This window comes from Dendronephthya gigantea, unplaced genomic scaffold (genome assembly GCF_004324835.1).
Source record: "Dendronephthya gigantea isolate DGI-Jeju-01 unplaced genomic scaffold, DenGig_1.0 000024F, whole genome shotgun sequence".
NCBI classification, from domain to species: domain Eukaryota; kingdom Metazoa; phylum Cnidaria; class Anthozoa; order Malacalcyonacea; family Nephtheidae; genus Dendronephthya; species Dendronephthya gigantea.
In genome coordinates this window covers 258,466-274,598 of record NW_021163034.1, presented here as the reverse complement: position 1 = coordinate 274,598, position 16,133 = coordinate 258,466, and the positions used below count along the sequence as shown (strand labels likewise).

At 38.8% G+C, this 16,133-nt stretch overlaps 2 protein-coding genes across 2 annotated transcripts; both read left to right on the top strand.

The window, feature by feature from the left end:
* The first annotated feature begins 1,249 nt into the window (after positions 1–1,249).
* Positions 1,250–14,823, top strand: LOC114522843 (sodium- and chloride-dependent transporter XTRP3-like). The gene is made up of 9 exons (XM_028543605.1): positions 1,250–1,606; positions 7,286–7,746; positions 8,398–8,508; positions 12,002–12,211; positions 12,595–12,690; positions 12,774–12,972; positions 13,394–13,553; positions 13,931–14,093; positions 14,439–14,823. Exons 1-9 carry the CDS (start codon positions 1,360–1,362, stop codon positions 14,652–14,654), a joined length of 1,863 nt encoding a protein of 620 aa, XP_028399406.1. The 5' UTR covers positions 1,250–1,359; the 3' UTR covers positions 14,655–14,823.
* On the top strand, positions 8,517–10,927 carry LOC114522844 (lysophosphatidic acid receptor 4-like). The gene has a single exon (XM_028543606.1). The coding sequence runs from the start codon at positions 9,688–9,690 to the stop codon at positions 10,615–10,617; it is 930 nt and encodes a 309-aa protein (XP_028399407.1). The 5' UTR covers positions 8,517–9,687; the 3' UTR covers positions 10,618–10,927.
* Positions 14,824–16,133: the final 1,310 nt, after the last annotated feature.

Here is a 16,133-nt window from a genome sequence, read left to right as displayed (position 1 = left end):
AACCTATCAAATTTTAAAGCGGGCTGTTCCAAATTATTTTAATCTACATTCACATTTGTATTATATTATATTTCTTGTATATATTCCTTACACGGCTCTCATGAAAAGCAGGTATATTAATTATTAGTTTGATTTATCATTGTAAATATTTTTGTAGTCTTATTTTGTAATTCATAATCTTGTCATTTGTCAGCATGAAAATCCTGATTGAGAATACCGTGTGTAAATAAAGTTTAATAATAATAAATAATAAAAAAAGAAACCCACTTTACTTTGTTATGACATGAAGCGGGCAACAATTTTTCACTTGTTTCCCTGGCGGGTAACATTGCATTTATTTAAAGTCATGTGACTACGAATGAACCAATCACATTTAAAATACACAGAACCTATATAACAATCAGTAATGTATAAGTTGTATAAGTTGTTAAATCTTACAACTTTCCATCAAGTTGAAGTCGTAATTTATGTGAGTTAAATCTCAAATCAGTTACTCAAATGAGCGATGTAGCAGCGTTGAAGTAACCTATTCAACGAATTGGTTCTGCTCATAACAATGGGAGGTTACTTGACTTAAAAATTGCTCAAATTTCGAATCTTTGTACAATATTATGTCTGAACATCAACTCTATATTCGTAGTCATTCAGAAGTAAAGCGGGAGAAAAATGCAATTAATAATGACGAAATATAGCAAAACATTTTGTTTACATTACGTCTTCGTCGCACTGCACAGACTAGAAGGCTAGAAACATTGATTACTTTGATAAATGTTTAAATTTGTCTGAATGTATAAAACCGGGCAATGCTGCATTTCATTATTCCCCCAGTAGGAAAAAAATGCTTCGAGTAGTCGAGTACCCAACGAATATGCGTAGTAATTCTTTGATAATAAGGCGGACTGGGCGGTTTTGTTTACGAATTTTATTTTTATAATTTTATTGTTTTCTAATAAAAAAAATTAGTTAATTTTGTGCAACACCGAATGGTGAAAATCGTTTTTCATTCATGCCGTGCTACCACTCAAGACTAGTGTCTTCTTCCTCCAAAAATGACTTGTATCAGGAGTTTATAGAAAGCAGTGAGGAAGAATGCTGCGTCCCGACGGTCTCGTATTTGTCTTGTTTCTATGCAACGATTGCTTGAAGCAGTTGAAGGTTTCGTATTTCATGCTTAAACAAACCTGTTTTATTCCTGTCTATCTTGTGGCTCGTATTACTCAGATGTAAACATACACCCGCGCTGAAGCATGTGCGCAGTCATCATTGTAAACCAAACGTACGCTAAGCGGTAACAAAACCCTTCGCGCTTTTAGGGAAAAAAAACGACCTAGTCTTAGCCGGTAGTGTGTAAGCCTAGCGATGAGCAGACACGCCAATGGAGTCGTAAACGAAGGCCTGGACAAAAACGAATCGGTCCTAAACGGCACGAGAACAGACGAAAGGCCAGGAATAGAAAACACGTCGGTCTCGCTGGAGATCCACGAGAAACCCGAAGAACGTGAATCTTGGGGAAATAAACTTGAATTTCTTTTAGCGACCATTGGGTTCGCCGTCGGTCTCGGAAATGTTTGGCGCTTCCCGTATCTCTGTCAGAAAAATGGAGGAGGTATTGCTCTATATATGTTTCTAATCTATTTCATATCGTGTGTTGTTGGTATTCGTAGTATGTTACAATATATAAGCGGCCGTTGTACGTATTTCACAATATGAAACTACAATTAGTCTGGCGAAGACAGAAGGATTAATTCACATCAGAAAAAAAAACACACCGAAAGTACCGCTTTCGCAATTTAAAGCAGGTACTCGATAATCCAAAGTCCGTGTACACTTAGTTTCCTTACGCTAAGCTGACCTTTCTGTTGCAAAGCTTTTGACGTTTTTATCAACAATGTTTTGACATTGAATTTTCTCCTAAGTTGAAGCCCAGCGCATATTTTTTCAGCATCAGTTTCGAACGAGAACAGCCGACGGTGTGTGCATGGGACTTGTAAAAAAACGTTGTGGCACAAGTAATGCGTATTAAACATATTTACCGCATACTTTCCGGCAGATCAAAATATTTAAGCGTGTCTGTATGTACACGTCTGATAGGGCTATTCTGTCATGTTTTTATATATAGTACATAACATCCACCACAGCCTTTTCACATTAAGAAGTGAAAAAGGCGCTGTGTAGTTTAATAAATAGTATTCTAGTGAATGTGTTAGCGGATCTGCGAATATAGTAATATGGTAAATACTAGAGTTTGTTATGAATCGACATTGTTTATATCTTAAAGGGTCAAGCATGCCGACTCAATGGATCGAAGTTCAGTGCATTGAATGAACATAAAATAAATAAAATTGTTTATACCGCCATCAAAACACAGAGAACGTTGCTTCACGTGAAACTCTGTATATTTTGGTCTGACGCAACATGGCGAGTCTTAAGTCTAATTGAAGAAAATCAAACTGTTTAAACATTTACGGCTCGTATTTGTGCACAGCTTAGGTTTTCAGAATGTTCTTTTTTACGGTTATAATCACGGCTTAAGCCATTCAATTTCTGACCTACGCGCGCTTTGCGCAATATCTCTCTCTTCAACACAAATGTCACGAATATATCAGTGCAGTGTAACTGATACCGCGAGTCCTTGGGAGACCTCTTCAAATCGATGTCCTTCGTTGTCGATTGACGGATTGCCCAGCGACCTCAAAGACGAAAAAGAACAGATCTATGATGTGTTGTTGAACGAGACTATAATGGCGAATTCTTGCGTGCCCACATGTGCTTTTTAAGCGATAAACTAAGTCAACTACCTCCATTGATTGAATTCTCTACGTAACACGTACGACGTTTGTTAATGACCTAAAGTTAGCTACACTGGTCTAGTGTGGCATTGCTATGCCACGAGTACATTTCAAAAAACCCTTTTGCCATAAAAGGTGTTCTATGGTAGACTGTAATCTTCAAAACAATTAATCCTGCTTTTCATTAAAGAGCAGGGAATTCCACCAAGCAGAGTCATCTTTATTTTCAAGATACGAATCAAAACAAAGAAGGCGTTGTATGTGTAGTTTCTGCTTGTTTTAAACGCAACGTTAGACACAATAACTGTGCAGCCGGTTCCTGTGGTAGTTGACCGGGTCCAGACGAATGTTAATGTTTGGAATTTACGTGGCAAATGTTCAGGAACGATATCATTAACTACCAACATTTTTCATTAACATCCAGCAAGAGCCAAAACTCCGCTCGAAAGAGATCATATGTGTAAATCCTGATGGACTTCGTGCTTGCAAGCGTGGGACATTTCGAAGTTCTCTTTCAACGACTGTTGTCCCGTTCTCTTTCAATGTCTCTTCGAGTTCCTGTTCCGAAAAGTGTCCTTTATTTCAGATATTCGAACTGTTTTCGTACAGATCATATTCACTAATAAAAGGATACAAACGTTCTTTTCTGATAATAATAACAGGTCAAACTGCTCGCAGTTAGCAAATGAATTCATGCTTCTGTTGTAAGACGTTCTGATAAAATCGCCTCAGGATATTATGTAAGCTATTATCACCCCTATGTTTTGAGCTGACGCTTTGAGCTGACGCCTATGAGTCTGATTTCTCACGAGCTTCTTTTAAGTTTTGCTTCCTCAATCGTTGTAAAAACGTAAAAAAACTGTTTCAGAAATCGTTTGCAGACACGAGCTTCAAGCAAGCAATCGTCCCTTACAAGACACGAGGATAAACCGCGAAGTTCCGAGTCGCATCTGATAGCCTCATTGTTTTTATCATCGTATTTTCAGGAAAATTTCGATTCTCAACAACAGCGCGGGCTTTCAAGTGTAATGGCGGCTAGCGCTGTTTGCCCAGGATCGAACCGCGAGTGAATGAACGGCAGCGACGTCGATGAACGGTGTTGAGTAAGATCAAAGACGTCAAGACTGCTAAGAATGTCAACATTTTTGTGGCTTACCTGTCTTAATAATAATAATAATAATGATAATAATAATAGATGTGTACAATGAGAGCACTTAACCTTACATTGCGAAATATCCGCAACGTGTTAATACGATTAAGACTATGTATTTTTGTCTAAGATGAATTTCCTTTGTTCGTCCATATTCCCACAAACCCTCCCGCCATAAAGAGCTTGCATGCAAACATTACCACATGTAAAACATTAGCTACAAACATTATTTAAAAGATTCAGGTATGATTTCAAAATCTCCCATATTTTATACACTTTGAAAGATGTTTGCTATGCTTTCGTTTCCCGATAAACATGTTTTCGTGGGACGATAGGAGTTCTTGGGTGTAGACCCACCTCTTTCGGCAGCGTGTGAGGGAGGGGAGGGGAAGGAGCGTTGCTTTCCCCAAGGAGAAAATACGATGTCTTCAACGTGTGAAATCTTTGAAATGTGCTGGTGGTAAAAATGCAACATCTACGGTATAAGTTGTGATTACAAGTGGTAGGAAATAACATTCATTGCCCCATACTTAACACTAGGGTCGTCCATTTTCACTAAACAAATAAAGTAAATACCTTCTCCATGCTGAGCTTCCCTACAATTTTCCCGCCAAACGTAATAACAAAAATTAGTTTACTTTTCTCAAATATATAAAGGTCAGTCGTTGTTGCAAGGTGAACGACCTTCATCCTGATTTATGTTGACGCAACAGCGATTTTGTTTACATGCGAGGTCTTGTGCTAAGCCGGAGCATACGTTAAAGTAATCTCCTAATATTTACATTACGAGTTGGCGTTACTACGTAGGTTTATTCAGCCATCTTCATCGTTCTTCGATGAGTTGCTGATTACCCTGACGATGCGAACGTTCGGCGTGATACCAAGCAAATCTTTGTTGTTTGGTCTAAACCTAATTTCGCCTTCTGTAACCCGAGTGAGTTTATGTACATCGCCTGGTGGCTATTGGTGAAGACGGTATGAAGATGCAAAGAAAATGAAATGTCATCATCTAAGGGTCCTGCGTTTCAATGTTTAGACAATGTTTATAGAACAAATCATACAGGAATGCAAACCAATTTTCCTTTTTATCAGGGTAGCTGATGGATTGGATAGAATGAATACAGCAATCTTTTCTCCTGCGTATCGCTTCCTCTGAGCGTTTCTATCTTCAATCCTTGCAAAGCCAGCACGTGTATAGTAGATTTAAAGTACTTCTCACCTAATATAGTGTTGAGGGGGCATTCGTTGCTATGCGTCTGGTGTGGGTATAGACCTATTTGTTGATTTGTTGAGGGATCTATCTAGAATTCATCGACTTAGTTACTAATTTACAATTTCAATCAATACACCAGGAACAAAAATCATAAACACGGATTTTCATTAAGGAACATCCTGCATGTATATGAGTGGAATAAAGATTGTATCACTCGAAGACATGTTTCGAAACAAAATCCAGCTTCACAGAATTGCAATCTTAAATTGAATATTGTTAGATAATGATTTAAGGAATTAAGACAATGGTTTCAGATCAAGGCGGGAACTGTAATCATTTTACCAAAGTGAATACAAAAGTTGACATTTACATAACTTTCATACAAAAACCGGCTTTCGTTGATTCAAATTCAGAAGCTGCACAATTCGTGTAAAGGAAAATCATTTGCACGACTTCAATATTCATTTTTATACATCTCGTTTGCATGGTATTTAGCGGATCAATAGCTACTGTAAACCATTGTGAATAAGGCTTTTTATAAATGCCCTCGGCGAGCGTTGATTTTATGAACTAAATTTAGAATGAAAACCTATCGTCACCAAAAGTGCTAGATTTCAAAGACCTATATTTTCCACATTTTCAATATTTCTCAATCAAACTTCCCGATTTTACTTATTTTGGAGTGCTCTTTTTGACTGTGAACCCCAGTGTCGAAAAATTCTCTCAGTTTTAGATTTAGTTTTAGAAAGGGATGGTTAATCAAGTTAAGGACGGACGTCCTTATGTCCGGAGTCAGAGAGTTCTCGTTCATCACCTCGGGTTGAGTATTGCCTTTAATTGTAGCTAATCTAATTAGCACTCAATGTTTTGGTTACAAAATCTCCTGTGAGCTAAAAAAAACGCTGGCGCAGGTGTGCTTTTCATTACAACCTCAATGGAATAAGATAATATTTCTATAAACCTTCATCATGGGGTTGAACGCATAGCACATGTTTATATTTCGTAACTTACATATTCCGTTTTGATGTTATTCTATCAACAAAACAAGACCTAAGGCCACAAAGGTGGGAGAAAGAATGCGGAAGAGGAAAACATCAACTGAATTTAGTTTACCTGCGACACACAATCCCCATTCTCTGGGGTTATCTGGTGTGTCAAGCTGATTTTAAAAAAAGAGACTATAGAGTTAGGTTTATGTCCAGCTGTGAAACTATGTTTGCGATTGCTTTTAATTCTGAAAAGCATTATACTTTGTAGGCAATCAGTTTCTTTGTTTACTGCTGTTGTCATGGAAAATCGCCATTGAATGAAAACCAGCCGTAACAATGACATTCTTCAATGTTTCGTATATCATATTCACCGTCCCATGTCAACACATAACTTGACATTTCAAGAATATGTGTCACGTTTGAAGGCATTTTCTATCTCTAAACGTGATGGCAAATATTGTGTAATATTCGCCAAATTCTGTTGTGTTGTATCCACCTTTGGAAGACATTCTTGTCCGTTCTCTGTTCCTCGAATCGTTTTTTTTTCTGCCTCTTTTACATTTGTTCGACTGCATGTGTGTGGTGGTTGCCAAGAATCCACCTAATCCACATTATTACTAAAATATGTGGAACTGTTTTAATTGTTTGCACATTTTTCTTCAAGTCGCTCTAAACAACAATGCAATTCAAAGCAGAAAGATGAAGCATTTTATGTTTGTATCGCAAACATTCCTGGTTCATCTTTAAACTAAACACGTTTGCTTTCTTTCCTGTCTGCTTTCGACGCCCACTGACCGCCCAGAAAATCTGAAGTTGCTCACCTTATATGTACAGTATGTTCATTTGATATTCTGGCGACATTTGTCATTAATTCACGAATTGAGGTGGGCGAAATAATTGGAAACCAGAAAAGAAATTTTAGACTTGTTTGACCACTTTGCTGAATAATTGTGCATGACACAGAGCGCGTGTAGCCCACACAAAACCCACGCACTTGTCACGAATAGGGCACGTTTCCTGCATTCAAAAGTCGTATTCATGTTTAACTTCTGTTCTGATCAATTTTTTTACATAATTGAGCATGCAAATTACTAAGATTATCAATTTTGTTATTTTGTTCCAAACCTTGACCATTGTATTTTAGGTGCCTTCCTCATTCCATATTTCATATCCCTGATCGTCCTGGGTATCCCTTTGTTTCTCATTGAACTTGGGATGGGACAACGGTTACGTCAAGCGTCGATCGGGGTCTGGAACGAGGTCAGTCCATATTTGGGTGGAATAGGTGTGACGTCGTTAGTCGCGTCCTGTTTCATCTCCATTTACTACAACATGATCGTTGCCTGGTGCTTCTACTATCTCTTCATATCCTTCCAAGATCCCCTGCCGTTCCAGGATTGCCCTACCAATGACTGGGGTAATGCGACCGACCCAGAGTGCCACGTTGCAGGAGAGACCTCGTACTACTGGTACAGGAAAGCCTTGAATCTCTCGCCTTCCATAACCGAACCTGGCGAAGTTCAATGGCATTTGGCGTTGGTCTTACTCCTGGCTTGGCTGATTGTTTTCTTGTGCACAATGAAAGGCGTTAAATCCACCGGCAAGGTAAACTCAGTTTTCGTATGCAAAAAAAGAGCCCGTTTAAACTTGCGATTCTTACTGCAAATTTGTTTGCGATTTTCTTCTTTTGGTAGATGTGAAGGAGTGAATTAATTGATGTCAAATAAGAGCTCTTATACATCAGGGGCCGGTTGTAGCAGGCCCGTTTAGCTTAAACGGTGGATAAGTCAAAAATATATTATATATAACACTCTTACATCTCTCTTGAATGAGTCAACTTGAATATTATGCATTGAATATGTAGTTGTAAACAGTATCTTTGTATTAACGTCAAAAACATTTAGTTCGCTTGTTGAATAAAACGGCAGTCGGCAGACTTGCTTTCTATTTTGAACTTAACCACCGTTTAAGCTAAACGGGCTTGATACAACCGGCCCCAGAGCATTCGTAACTAATTCACTCGTTCACATCTATTAAAAGGAGAAAATGACACGTAAAATTGCAGCGAAAATCGCAAGTGTAAACGGGCCTTTAGAGTTGTTCAAAAGTAAGAGCACTCATACATCAGAGCTTTCGTAGCTATAATTACTCGTTCACATCAATCAAAAGAAGAAAATCGAAGCTTTTGGAAACAAATACGAGGTCTCACAGCTCACTTGTATTCTCAAAACGTTTTGGTTTATTTTCTTTTTCCAGGCCGTCTACGTAACCGCGCTTTTTCCCTATGTTGTCCTCATCATTTTTTTCTTCCGCGCTGTGACTCTGGATGGGGCTGGGGAAGGCCTGAAACGAATGTTCACGCCAAAGGTAAAAATATTCACGTGATTCCTGCATGCACGTTGAGTGTTTACAAATGGGAGATAACATAAAAACATATAGTGCTTAATATTCAATTGATTCCTTCACCAAATCAGACCAAGATAGCCGATCTTAACTGCTCCTTCCTTCATCCTTCAAGTTTTAGAATGGTCAATTGTGCATGCATTTTCGGTACATAAATCTCCTTTTAAACATTGGAAAACACCTGAAATTGTTATTTCTATGTGAAGCAATGAGCAATTCACAAGAGCATGTATTTTGCATCTATGATTCCCGAGAGAGTACTCGACTTTTCATGCATTTGTCATGAAAATTTTATCGCCGACCGTTTCCATTTTTCATTTTAACGCTCAGGCCCTCGAAAGCGTCTCGAAATGTGCGTAGGTTTTCAAAGTTATTCATCAACGGAAAGGCGCGATAATCTTTCCTTGCAAACGTTAAAAAAATCTATCGTATTTTTATTTAATATCCTGCGATGTTTACGTTTGCCTATGGTAGTATATAATGACTTTAAGAAACGTTATTGGAAAATGATGAATTAATTCGTAAATCATCTCACAAAATATTGCTTAAGGCTTCTATTGTAATTGATTAAACAAAACGTCAGAACTCGTCAGACAAACGTTTTCACGATAGCTGGAAAACAAACAACGCGACTAAAGACATCTGCGGAGATTTGGATTTGGGGCAATTCTTTCTACTTCAAAATTTGCACTATAAAACCATCGATACAATAAAATCCTTTTCCGGATCGCCCGACCTTCTCGCGTCCGGAAGTTTTAAAGGCTATTCTCCATTACCGTTCGCTGAATAGATGAACATCTGTCCCAATCATATGTTGACTTACCCACGTTAAACTCGAAAATATTTACAAACGTCGTATTGAGAGCGAAAACAAGTAGCTACATATATATTGGTTCACGCTCATGAACAGAAAGACGAGGGAAACGTCCGAATGTGCGCTCACCACGAAGAAGTTAGCGTTCCAGATTGCGCTGAAGAGATTGTGATTCATTGCTATATGTAATTGACTAGAACTACCGAGTGCTTTGGGAATCATCCAAGAAGGAAATTTCGACTGCAACGAGTTAAAATCAGCTTTGCCGAGGCTTTGAATGTAAAGTGGAGTGGTCGCGTTTGATGTAGGGAAATCAAGATTGTGCGACCATGATGATGGATCAATTTAACCATTCCTTGTTCAATTCAAGTTTTTACCCAACTGATTTTGGCAAGGTGACTGCTAATGTGTACATCATTTGTGAAATAACCTTGGCGTCGCTGGCACTATTGTTTAATTCTACTCTTCTGTTTGTTTTGTACAAAGATCCGCTCAAACGATTTCGGGATTCGTTTAATATATTTTTAACAAGTTTAACGTTTGCAAACACATTGACCGTTACATCCTTACTTCTGTCCAAAGTTCTTCCGCTCGTGACATACCCGCTTCCGGCCGTCGCCGAAGCAGTGCTCGGCAGCGCTCTCGTTTCCGGGACACAGTCATCGTTTCTGGTCGTGACCTGTATCACTCTCGATCGCCTGGTAGGCGTCGCGTTTCCGTTTCGCCACAAATCTCTCGTGACCAAGCGTCGCGCGTGTTTTGCGAATCTCGCGATTTGGTGCGTGTCGATCTCACTCGATCCAATCCTCTATAGGCAGGTCATGTTTCGCGTCGCGTGGTTTCAATTATACGCCGCTGAAATACTCTGCCTTTGTCTCATCAGTCTGATTGTCTATCCTATTACGCTCATGAAGTTTCTCCGGGGTGAAGCCCGCAGGACAAAAGTTATGTCGCCTAGCAAGTCATGGCGCGCAGAGAGACTCACACGGAAACGTCATCTGACGTGTACAGTTCTTTTAATAACCGTTACCATGGTAATATTCACAGTCCCATACATCATCCTAAGCGTGTTTGTCTGGATTGATTGTATTGGCTGTCTTTTGGCCCCGGCATTCCTGGAACTACTCGTTCTTTATCCCATCGTATATGCTGGCCATTTTGGACTCAATCCTTTTATTTATGCATGGAGGCTGCCCGACTACAGACGTTCGCTAGTCTCCTTGGCTTGCATGCGTCAGATTAGATCAAACCAGATCTAATCGTTCGCCTTTAGCTGATAAACAAGTACGATCGTACTATTGGACCAGGAACTGGTGAAGTATAGATTCAATCTTTCTCTCCAGGATGAAATTTCAAATATCTATGAACCTAGGCAATCTTGCGGTTATGTTAAAATTATCGCTTTTCTACAGTTTTCATCTGCCTTTTCAAAGACATTTAAAATATGCCGAGTTGCACATCTATGTCCTAATCTATGCCGCTGTAGCTGGCGAGAAGCTAGCGTTGCGTGCACCGTGCCACTGTCATTATAGTCGTTTTTTATGTATATGTATGCTGGGCAAACCCTAAACAAATAAATAAAAAATAAGAAATGGCCTAGAGAGAAACGCATTTAACGCAATGGTCCTATAGTCATGAATATATATTGTGTACAAAACAACGAAAATACACGACCTTCTAGCTTGAACTCATAGGATATGAATATTAATAATATCAAAATTTGCCTCCCGCTACAATCTGACATGGCTTGCAAATCTTCTGCAGAATACAAGCACAAACAATTTAACTCCGTAAGTCGATAGAGAATAACCTTTAAGATAGTTGTGTGAAGTTTTATCACGATCTGGTGCGAAATGACGAGCCTTAGCCATTCGAACTTGCTGTTATGCTCATACTAATGAATATATCTATACGCATACTACGCTACTATTTTGAGTTGCTTCTAAATTTCTTTAAAATAAAAAAATCAAAATTATAACTCCGTCAATCGATGGGGAATATCGCTAAGAATAGTTGTGCGAAGTTTTATTGCGATCTGATGCGAATTGACGGAGCCTTAGGCTTTTTTAAAGAGCGTCACCCCCTAACAACAACAACAACAACAACAACAACAACAACAACAACAACAACAACAACAACAACATCCATTCAGATGTACGTACGTTAATTGTTTTTAAAATATCTGAAGCAAACGTCAGCATAGCTACGTCATCAGCTAGTAACCAAACAGTCGTTGTCAACTAATACCAACCAGAGCAATTCTTTAAGAGGCCCAATAAGATGAAGCACTTGTAATTTGTGTCATCGTCGTTGATTAGAGCTTATTTGTATTGTATTGTATTCTATTAAGTATAAATGTACCTCTTGACACGATCTTCAGCACTTCAAAAATGCTTGATTGCATGGTAATTGGCTATAGTATATATAATAGGTATTCAAAATGTATTTCTAACAACGAATATATTTGATCTTTTAATTTGAACAACATTTTATATTTCATTTTACCGCATGATACGGCTCCTCTTTTCCTCAGAAAAATAGTAGAGACTTTTGGTTGGGCGAAATCTTTCTCTTAGCGCGCGAACCACCCTGTCTTTTAAAAAATCATAAGCACTCCTCCAACATCAATATGTTTGTCATTAGTTCGAGGAACTGGGTAAGGCAAGAGTTTGGCTGGAGGCTGCGACGCAGATTTTCTTCTCTCTAAGTTTATCATTTGGTGGTCTGATCGCGATGGCGAGTTTCAATCCAGTGAAAAATAACTGCAAGAAAGACGCCATCATGGTGTCGCTCATCAACTGTGGGACCTCCGTGTTCGCCAGTATCGTCGTTTTCAGCGTTCTTGGATTCAAGGTAAGGGGTAAAATATAGCAAGGTGGGCAGGGGGGAGGTGGCTAGGGAAGTGAATTGGCGGGGGGGGAGGAGAGTGACAGAGGGGTGAGTTGGGCAGGGGGGGTGCGTGAGGTGGGCATGGGGGGGGGGTGCGTGAGGTGGGCATGGGGGTGAATGAGGGAATACCCTCAACATTGGAATCTTTTAATTAGCTTTAGTTTTATACATACAGTCTATAGTTTTGTTAATGCGGGGTGGGGGTCATTTCAGGACAGACCATTTTCTGAGGGCACACCACTGGAAATGAGGGAGTTGAGTGGAGTGGTCCCCGTACACGCTTTGTGAAGAAAGTAATTCCTAAAATGTAATTTCTTAAGGTAAGGTAAGGTAATTTCTTTTTCCAGGCCAAGACTGCGCTTGGGGAATGTTTGGATGAAGAAAAAGCAAAAAATCTAACAGCCAACTCTACTTGTAAAAGCCTTGACGAGTACTTGAGTGACGTACGTATCTAAGCAGAGAGTTGTTTATCAAATACTTAAAGTCTTGGTTATCATAAACCTCTGTGTTTAATGATCCTGTACAGGTGGCCCAAGGAACTGGATTGTCATTCATCGCATTCACTGAAGCAATAACGAAAATGCCAGCCCCACAAGTTTGGTCTGTGCTGTTCTTCCTTATGTTAATAACGTTGGGAATGGGCAGCATGTTCGGTAATATTGCTGGGGTTGTCTCGCCAATCCATGACTTGGGTTTACTGAAGATCAGAAAGGAATTCCTCACTGGTATGTATGCCACTGAACTCGTTGCAATGACTGGATGGTATGTTTGCTGCTCATAAAAGATGTAATAATCGCAAAGGTTTTAGGCCGGTTTTCCACTATCGATAATTTGGGCAAGCGACGTTTTTCATTTGTTTCCGATCTCTCAACTGCAACCAACTGGAACAAAATTGCTCAAATACAAAAGAAGGAAGTTGCATCGTGCGAATAAAATCGCTAGTGCATGGAAAACCGGCCTAACAGAATACGCGACTTATTAAAACCAAACCCTAATCCATGGTATAACCTATTACTAAACCTGATTCGTGGAAAGAACTAGTATAAGAGCCTAACTAGACCATTACTAAAACTGAGTAGATTGGCAGCAATGCCAGCCTCTGAAATGTTCCCTAATGATTTACGCTGTTTTTTAACTCATTTTTAGCAATTATGTCTGCAGTTTTATTTTTAATTGGCCTGCTGTTGTGCCAGAATTCAGGGGAGTATTGGCTGCAACTTTTCGATTCTTACTCCTTAAACCTCGCGCTATTGTGGGTCGCCTTTTTTCATCTCATCGGCATGAACTTTTTTTACGGTACAGAAAGGTATTTATATAAAACTTTTTTTTTACTTTTTTTTTCACTGTGAATTCATGTTATGTTCAATGAAATCCGTCTTTTTTGGGGGGTCATTTAGGAAAGATGAGGAGCTTTTGGGGTCATTTAGGGGATAATTAGGCTATTATTACCAATGTGTTATTATCATTGCACAGTGACCTAATGCAAGTTTTTTTATTACAAATTTTGACAATTTTGACAATTTTGACAATATTTTCCGATCAGACAGGGCTTATATTATACTTATATTATACTTATATTATACTTATATTATACGTGTTATGAAAGGGGGATTATCAATGAAGATTTTTGGATAGCAGTGTTGAACAGGTGATGTTATCAGATTTCACGATATGTCTTGTTAGGTTTATGGGTGATATTGAGTTTATGACTGGTACAAGACCTGGACTGTATTGGTTGATCACTTGGCGGTACCTGGGTCCAGTACTTGGCGCTCTTCTCTTCTTTGCTGGCCTTTATGACATGGGTAAAGATGGAATTGGGTACTCCGTTTGGTTGAAAGATAAGGTAGCCGACTTCGAAACCGGTTTTTATATGTTAGTTATGCAAACTATAGTTTGAAAATAAACAACTGCCATTAAACATAGATTATTATCACTCACTTTTTTACTCTCCTACTCGCGGATACGTTAAAAAGGTTTCCACGTATTTTGCACCATTTTCGTTGTTATTTTCTGACCATAGTGATTATTAAAAATTAAAATGAAAGCTTTTCAAAGTCATTTCTAAAGTATTATATTCAGTGGAGATTTTCCAACCTTTTTCATGCCAATTTGTCGTTACAGTACATTTAATTGAACTGAATGCTGTTTTCTCAGTTCATCGGTAACCTCGTTCTTGCCCATCTTTTAGGGTAAGACAGAGAGGATCGATTTTCCGGCATGGGGTGAGGCCATGGTCATCATATTTGTCTGTTTCGCGCTAATTTGGATCCCTCTACTGGCGATTCTTCGCTTCTTCGGACTTTGCTCGTACAAGGGCAGGACGACGGATCATCGTTTCCAGACGACCACTTCAACACTTGAACTTTGTAATCAAGAAAAACAAGATTTCGACAGCAAATTGTAAATAAAATGTAATGTAAAACTTCCTTGAAATAAAATCCGCGAAAAAATGAACTTGTATATATATATAGGTATAGCCTGTATATATTATACGTCTGTGCACAGCCTAGTATAGGTATAGCAAATTTTTGGCGGCTTTTTTTTTGCGATTTGCTACCAGCTCGGTGTCAGTGCTTCCTAATTCTTATCGAATAACAATCAGAGTCAATCTCAAGTTTAAAAATACCTTACAAAATGTCTGAGATTGTTTATTTGTTATGAAACAACAGACGCTTTTAATGGCTGGAACGGTTAATTTGCGATAAATTTTTTCACAATTCTTTCCATATAAATATTTCACAATTGCAGCGTGCTAAATCTAGCAGTGACTTTTTTATCCGAGTTTGAGGGATGTCATTATTCTAGTCAATACAAAACAAATATTTGAAATGGTTTTGAATAAGTTATAGCTCTACTATAGAAGCCATTGTCTGCGAAAGGGTTATAGAATGTAAAGCATGCATCATTTGAAGAGGTAAAGATTTGGTTCTTTGTGGATATGTGATAAAACGTAATCTCAAAAAATGGTTATGGGAAATTAAGTAGATCATAATACGAAATGGTTGAAGCGGATGTTAAATTAGTGTAAAACATCTTCATCTTGTTTCAAGAGCCAAAAGAAATCTAACATATTTGAAATACGCTGAACGTGCCCGGACAAAGAATATAATTAGATGTAACTTCCTGCGTTTTGAATGGCCTCGCGGAAGTAAAACGGGTTTAATTTCTCGATTTCGATTTCTCACTTCATAGAGATTAAAGACTAAATTCATGATTCCAGCATCTTGAAAAACCGGAACCTGGAGCCAGGAACCGAAAATTAGTGCTAAATCATCCTGGAGATCTTTCATCAGTCATGCATGCAAGTTCATACTTTGCTTAAACATACTTTGCTTAAACATCATACTTGCATAAACTTTCTTTCTATTCCAACTCCAATGAAACTCCATCTCTCATTCTGGCCTCCTTCCATATAATATTCGATCCCAGTCTTGGTTTTACCTGAATCCATGGCGCCGAATCCTGGTTTTACACATAGCCTTTGTCGAAGGAATTTCAATAATGACACAAAATATTCAGCACACAACAAACGACAAGCACAACAGATCCATTAAGGTGTAATAATATGGGGTGTTTTCAAAGTACTCCTGGTACAACATCTCGCGCGGTACCATTCGGCTATGTACCATATGCTCTTTCACTACCCAGTGCCATGGGGCCTCTGTGGGATTTTCATTTGGAATGGTGGTTCTACGCTGGCTGGGCTATCGACGAGAGTAAAACGAAGAAATTTACAATCTTGGCTCAAACACTGCGTGCGGGGAAGAACGGTTCAATCCTTTATGGTATCGGCAGTGAAGATGGTATATTCTACACAAACGTGAGTCTGCCTGTAGTATCTGGCAAATTCCCATCTCCTACAGACAACAGTTGGTCAACGACA

What these genes read in the sequence shown, in the direction of transcription:
- LOC114522843 (XM_028543605.1), top strand. Translation starts at nt 1,360, where the DNA reads ATGAGCAGACACGCCAATGGAGTCGTAAACGAAGGCCTGGACAAAAAC. An exon ending in TTGACGAGTACTTGAGTGAC is followed by an intron (nt 12,691 to 12,773) that starts GTACGTATCTAA and finishes GATCCTGTACAG; the next exon opens with GTGGCCCAAGGAACTGGATT. An exon ending in CCGTTTGGTTGAAAGATAAG is followed by an intron (nt 14,094 to 14,438) that starts GTAGCCGACTTC and finishes CCCATCTTTTAG; the next exon opens with GGTAAGACAGAGAGGATCGA.
- LOC114522844 (XM_028543606.1), top strand. Translation starts at nt 9,688, where the DNA reads ATGATGATGGATCAATTTAACCATTCCTTGTTCAATTCAAGTTTTTAC.